The 7241-nt window shown below is 43.1% G+C and overlaps 2 protein-coding genes across 2 annotated transcripts in view; one reads left to right on the top strand and one right to left on the bottom strand.

Moving 5' to 3' along the window:
- T265_12670 (hypothetical protein) overlaps positions 1-1515 on the top strand; it is a gene marked incomplete at both ends in the record, with an annotated part of 3997 nt that extends 2482 nt beyond the window's left edge. Inside the window, 1 exon segment of the mRNA XM_009164852.1 lies at positions 1372-1515. Coding sequence (XP_009163116.1) covers positions 1372-1515 — 144 coding nt within the window.
- T265_00933 (hypothetical protein) overlaps positions 1-2459 on the bottom strand; it is a gene marked incomplete at both ends in the record, with an annotated part of 8378 nt that extends 5919 nt beyond the window's left edge. Inside the window, one exon of the mRNA XM_009164828.1 lies at positions 2158-2459. Coding sequence (XP_009163092.1) covers positions 2158-2459 — 302 coding nt within the window. The remainder of the gene's footprint in view (positions 1-2157) is intronic.
- Positions 2460-7241: the final 4782 nt, after the last annotated feature.

Genomic DNA, 7241 nt, shown 5'->3' with positions numbered 1-7241 from the left:
ATATATATATATATATATATATATATATGGGTCTCGGTGGTAGACATAATTTCGATGGGCTGTTCATGGATTTCATCAACCTTGTTAATAGTAGCGAAACATGAAAAGAAAACGCTTAATCGATTTATGGTCTAAAAATCTCGTTTTTAGCGCAAAAACCTTTTGTTGTTTTATGTGACTTCAATATCATCGCTCTCAAAAAATCTAACCATGCCCTCCAGATTTGAAGGGTAGCTCTCCAGTTTGGCTTCTGTCTAGATTACAAAATGGCACTTTTTTTCAAGAGACACCCTCGGTGGATTTCAAAATTTGCCTCTGATGGGGACCGAGGAGAAAGATGCCTCATATGATTTCTGAGTCAAATTGCTTAGCTAATAGCTTTAGCATGGAATTTTTTTAATTCGTTCGAAGCGGTATTCACGTGGTCCTTTATTCTCAACCTGGTTAACCAGTATGACGATCGTTGGCCTTATCATCCAGATCAAACTACTTTTCTTTTCAATCTGACAGGACTTCAAAGAAAACCGTTAAGTGTGATGGGTTATCACATAAACATATTCTTTCGTAACAAGAATGTACTATTGCCTTTATTCTCAACCTGGTTAACCAGTATGACGATCGTTGGCCTTATCATCCAGATCAAACAGAACTACTTTTCAATCTGACAGGACTTCAAAGAAAACCGTTAAGTGTGATGGGTTATCACATAAACATATTCTTTCGTAACAAGAAAAGCATGTACTATTGTTAGGAACTCGAGATATACCGGATTCTTGGTGACTGCTCTGTCTTATCCTTTACTTAAAGGATAGGACTTTCTAAGGTTACTTCAAGTCCAATCAAACGGCTTCAGTCGGCGAAGTCTCTGTTGGGGGATGCTTCAGTCGTCCGGCGAACCAGGATGTGCTTTCGCTTCAACAGAGCACAAAAGAAACAATTCCTCGAATCCAAAATTGTCTGGGAAAGCGTTCACCAATGGCTCCTTCCGCATTTCTACTTCACCGCATATGATCTACAAACAAAAATAGTGCTAAAAGTTCGCCTTTTGTCCTCCAAGTATTTTATTTTGTTCTCTACTTCAACAGAAACCTGGTTTTATGACTTCTTCCCGTCTAAGGAAATTCCACTTTCGAACAAGCCTCACAGTGGTCTAATGAGGGGATCAAAGCAACTCGGCCTTCGCAGCACCGCAGATAATAAGCGTCATCTGGTCTCTTAAAAAGCTAGACGCAATCGAATAGTACTCTTGAGATTTATGGTTGGATGTTGGTTCGTCTATGAACTGTTTTGAGGGGGTGTGAAGTTGTTGGACTGGAACCATTTCAATTGCCTGTGGAAGGCTTGTCTGACCGGACCGGGTTTTCTTTATAGCTTGCCAAGTATCCGACACGTGAACCCGCCCAATTCCTACCTCCAGCTTATCACTGCGTACCACACAACCGTTCGGAATCGGTCAACCTGGTCGGTGCATCGTTGCTTGTCCTGACAAAACCCATGACGGCTGCACCGTGGTAAAAGGTCGGGTTTTGCCTATATGCGGTGGGTTTTAACCACCTGTTCGGTCGAATGGACCGGTTCCAGCGTCCGAATCCACACAAACGTGTTGATTCAAGTTATCTTCCGAGAAGGATACATCTTATCCACGTATGGTGGCATTTGGTGTGGAATAAAGGTGCAACTCCATGAAATTACATGCAAGGCAGGGATGTGAGAACATGCGAAAAATTCCAATTTACGAATAGAACAGGCATCGGCGAATTGTGATTGTGAAAACGCGTTCGCCATGATCTGCATGCTTGTTCGTTGAAACAAGAGCAATTGTCATCGGATTTTGGCAGTGCTGGCCTGGAGGTAGTCTTCATAGGTGAACTTTCCTTTTTTTCTCGAAGGAGAGATTTTTGGAAATCAGTCCAAAAGGGGGAAGAAAGGCGAAGGTACAAGCAAATTGAGCAAACTCCCCGTTGAATAGTGTGGGAATCAGGAGATGGGAAAGTGCCTTCTCCATAATACTTAGTATTCTAAACCCGTCGATCTTGTATGTCTGGCATCGAGTGCATGCAGGTTGATCCAAGCAAAAAAAAATATGGCTGTTTAACAACAGGCTCTCAGCTCTCAGGGTCTCGCGCACTGCCTAGCGATATACTAGTCACGCATCACCCAATACACCATCTTTCTTGTGGACCGATTAACAAAGTATCGTACAAGAAGTATCCTTTGTTTTCTATAGAGGAGAATGTCGGTAGCTCAGGTAGCGTAGATGGTCGTTGGCTTGTTCGCTGAGCTGGGCAATTTGGTTGCAAACGTTTCATCACCAATCGAGGTGACATCATCAGTGCGTGTGGTTGTGCACAACCACAAACCCACCGCCACGCACAACTACGCATTGATGATGTCCCCTCGATTGGTGATGAAACGTTTGCAACCAAATTGCCCAGCTCAGCGAACAAGCCAACGACCATTCACCGCCGTCTTTGAAAAAACTCATGGGAGCCTCCGGTCGTCTGGCACGTCAGGGCAGAAGGTCGCAATAACACTTTGGAATCTGAGAAAGGGTCTAAACTCAGACCATAGGTTGAATGAGAGTGGGTGTAGAGGCAGATAGCCAACTAAACTGCTGTTGAAAATATCCATCCCAGCGGTCAAGACTTCGGTTCTTGTGAAATGCTATAATTTCACTTTGGGATGGTCTAGGTAACAAGGGTCTAGGGGTCCTCTTTTGTGTACAAGATGAAACGGCTTCTGTATATTCGCTGCACTAGCTCCCTCCATTTCTGAAGTCCTGATTCCACCAGTTTTATCAATCTGCCCTGTTCCCATTCCACCAGGGCTTGGATGCTATGCCTTCCAATCATGCAGTGGTACAGACGACCATGAACGATCGCGTTTGCCAGAGCTTTAGGTTGTACGGCAAATTCGTATCGGGAATAACCGTAAATGTATGGTGTTCTACTTTGAAATTATTTTAATATACGGTTTTTCCGTTTTCTGACATTAGTTCTTTCAACGCACTGATGATGTCACCTCGATTGGTGATAAAACGTTTGCAACCAAATCGCCCAGCTCAGCCAACAAGCCAACGACCAGTATCCTTTGTTGATCAGAGAAACCGCCTCTCTGGAAAGACCTCTCATTATTTCGAGTGGGTCGGGATGTGGCTGATGGCAAATATATCAAGCTATTTGTAGTTCTGCTGCCTTCGTTGGTGATCGAGCAGGTGGCCCTCGACGTGCTCTACAAGATTGTCGATTAGCCTGCAAACTCTCCGTCACCGATCGGAGTGACATGGTTGGTACATTATAAGATAGATGGTTTCTCTTCACCTGCCCGAGTTTGTGTGGTCTTCAAAGATTAGTTTATATCTCTGTTGTGATTGGTTAACTGGAACACATTTTTCCTTGCAATCCCACTGGTTCGTTTCGAATTAGGTTGAGTTATGGTCTGTATTCCTTGAATTCGATTGCTGCTTTGAGTAACTTCAGCCCTATTTTGATTTCTGTTGCGCCGTGTTCGTCTCCAGTTCAAAGGCTCGGTTCGTATGATAGCTTCGACTTTTTATTGATCCACCTTCTTCAATTCGATTGGTTCGTTCTGCGTTGTTCAAGTTTGCTGGAATGATTGCGCTTTCTGTTCGCTATAGTTGTTTTTTACTTCTTGATTGACGGTCTGTAGGGCAGAGGCAACATGCCCTTACCGCATTTACTCCACACACGCAAGCACGCACACAAATAATCGGTGATTATCGGAAACCCATATAGCTCCTTAACCATTTTCAACGTTTGAGTCAAACCATCGGCTTTACTGTTTTGGTACATGAGGACCCTTTTGCGCAACGCCATGTAATCTCTTTCCTGGAGCTACTGCTGAAGTTCTGTTGTCCTACAGATATCAAACCAGACTGTTTCACCTGCTACTTTCAAAAAATGCAGGCGATGCAACGATAGAATAGCAAATGATAGGATCACAAACGAGGAATATTCCATACTTATCAAGCAGGAGAAATCACTTACGCCCCAAACTTCCTCTTACGCCCGACCAGTAGGGCAACTTAGAAGGTTAAAAAACCACTTCGAGTGCGAAAAATCAAGAAACTGAGACTTTCAGTGACGTCAGTATGTTGAATGACATATCAACAGATAATACTGCCAGTTTGGGTGTGTTCGATGTGCAAAAATAGCTGGGATATCTTTTACCAAAATAAAAATTTCAAAAGTGGCCAGTTGGTTTGTCGGAAGATGATTCTGGGTCTCGGTAGTATCCGTTTCATCGTGCCAAATGGAAAACTTTTCAAAATAGTTTATATCTGTCAACATTGTGGGCTACTGAAACTCCGTCCTATTTCAAGCATCTCAGAGGTTTTCAGTTATACAACCCTGAAGTAGAGCTCCATCAACTTCCAAATCAGAATCGGTGATGCAGTAATGCGCCTACAGAACTCGTTAGGACGTTTTTGTCTCTAATTCATTTCAGGAATGAATTTCTTCCGACCAATTGAGAACTCCAGTCTCCAACGTCCCTGTGAGACAGTTGTCTCACTGACCAAAAGCGATACTTTTGGAGAGACACAACGATAGATAAGATTGATAATAATTAAATAATAATAACAAATGATAAGTGGTGCCTAAGCATGACACGGGCGCCCAATATGATCCCATTCAGATTCGTTGGGACGTGATGAATACTTTGACGACATATGACCTAATCCCAGTGGTGATTACCCACTGTCACAGGGTACATGCTTGAAATATCTCGATAAAATGGCCTCCTCTGACTTGAAGTAATATCCACACGTGAGTAAAATGGTTCTCCAAATTCGTATACTACAGGGAATCAAGTTTCGCTTGATTTTTTCACGAATCAATGTGTTAGTGCGACTGAATAGAGGGACAGCTTGACTGCCGTTAATCACTTAGAAGGGTTTACCGAGCAACATACCGATACACGTTTTCCGCTGTGTTGAACAATATAACCGCGTAGGATGGACCCTGATGACAAATCATTTGGAACACAGATTTGGAAGTACAGAGGAGAAGCCTATTTTTTTTGTTCGCTCTGTCATATCACCCTGCCGTTTGACCACTCGTTCCAAAAGAATCCATGTGATCAAACAGCATGGTTCAACTCCATATTTTGGAATTTTTATTAGTCTCGCTGCTGGTGGGCACACCACAGGTAGCGAACTATTCAGATGGGGTTTAATCGCCTTGAAAAATGTAGTCTTAGAATTTAAGTGTCTTCAACGTCTTCGAGAAAAACACTCATTTGCAAATCAATTTGGTTTTCACTGACTGAATCTCAACTGAATTTCTCGTTTATGAGTCGCTCGCGAAAACCAAGTCGATCTGCAAATGAGTTTATTTTTTTAAAAACAGTCAAATTTGGGTTCAAGTAGATCATAAGGTTGACGGAAACTCGGGGACTGCGCCTACCTGATGAGCTCCAAGAAGGGTGAAACCGGTCGTGGGCTGTCAAAGAGTTTTCAGCAACCTTGTGAGTAGTTTCTTTTGTGTCTTCAACGTCTGTCAAAATATCAGGTAGTATTGTCACCAAGAGGTTATCATGTACTTCAGGTAAAAAAAATAATGATTATTAAATTTCCTGTCTTACAGTAGATTGCGGTACCTTTTTTCTGGTTCTGACTTGCATGCATTGATGCTCACGTGCCCAACTGAAAGTGCTTTAAGCATGCAACAATTTTATGCATGCTTTCTAATTCCACACATTGGTCCGGATAATGAGACGAGTCAAGCTAGGCAGACCTCGACTAGGATTGCAAAACCCCCAGCCTAGTAGGATTTCGAAAAAAGTGAAAAAATCGGTTACCTATAGAGGAAAATTGTGGTAGCTCCTGTAGCTTGAATGGTGCTTGCTCACAGCCACCGGCCCATTGCCACGCACCACTACGTGCCCCAACAGCGCACCAATGATATCACCTCGATTGGTGATGAAACGTTTGCAATCAAATTAATTTCCCTGCTTAGTGCACAAACCAAAGACCAAGAGTCGTTTATACATTGGGGGTTGGACGAACTTGTTGGAAAGAGGACAAATAAGCTAACGTTTGCAAGTGTTGTTGAGCACAGTGACTCGGTCAACATTCCCGTACTTGTCATCTTTGGAAGTATTGGTTTCAAAAGTTTTTACAATCAGCACTGAAGATGAATGTGGTGATGTCCACTGAGCTGCGCATTTTGGTCGCACGCTTTTCGTTACCAGTTGACGTGATAAAATGTATTTTCACCAATTTTGAGACACTTGGTCACACAGTGAGAAGTGGTTACAAATGAACCATTTCCAGACGATCTGAATAGCGTCGTTCCGGTTGGCTGGCTTCATGTAGGTAGATAAAAACATCGACAGAATGATGCTACCACCATTGACCACCAATATTCGCCGTTCGTTTCGAAAGATGAACCAATAAGCGGAATTGTTCCGCTTTACAACAACTGTAAGTGGTTAGAGTGCGAATTTACTGGCCGGAAGGTCCTGGTTCGAACCCGACCTCCGCCTCTTGAGTTCCCCTGTCTAGGCCTGGACAACGTGGTAGTATTCCAGTCCTAGTGCTTCCTTTGGGTGGCATGGCAGCGAAAGGGTGTCACAACTGGACGAGTACCGTATTTTTTTATCCTGTCGGTTCCCGTTCCTCCACATGAACCCATAGATGTCCTCCGATACTACTCATTTTGCTGCACTATTATCTACTGCGCCGATTCCTCATTTCTTCGTATACTTACCGACGGTTCTTATCGATAAGGGTTCCCCTTCCTCACACCGCCATGACTCATTGATATCATGCCTTTGTTCAAGAGTTAAAGCTGTTCTTTCAAAACTATGTAAGTCCAAGCACAGAGGGATGAACTATCCAACCAACAGCTCACATTAATGTCTCCTCGACGAAGCACCCGCAAGTCGGCTGGCAAACTCGGAAAACAAATCAACAGTCAGCTGACCAACTACCAGTAAATACAACTTAACTATCACCATTCCAACGGAGTGACTTCATTGGCAGGATGAAATTAGCATTTCAGTTTTAAAATTTTCTCATGGTACCCTTACGTGATAGTGAATAGTCAGAAAATAGGTCCCAACTTTTCACTGTCCTCTCGGAGAATCACTCGTAAAAACTCCTAACGATGGACTAGATACTCCACTTGGTGCATAACGCGAGGATCGTAAACCGTCAGTATGATAAATTTCGCCGTTAAACTCATTCGCGCTGTATGCCCTAATGAGGCTAGTCCATC

This window comes from Opisthorchis viverrini, assembly GCF_000715545.1.
Source record: "Opisthorchis viverrini unplaced genomic scaffold opera_v5_9, whole genome shotgun sequence".
NCBI lineage: Eukaryota > Metazoa > Platyhelminthes > Trematoda > Opisthorchiida > Opisthorchiidae > Opisthorchis > Opisthorchis viverrini.
Note: the sequence above shows the minus strand (reverse complement) of the source record. Positions and strands in the feature narration are given on the sequence as shown.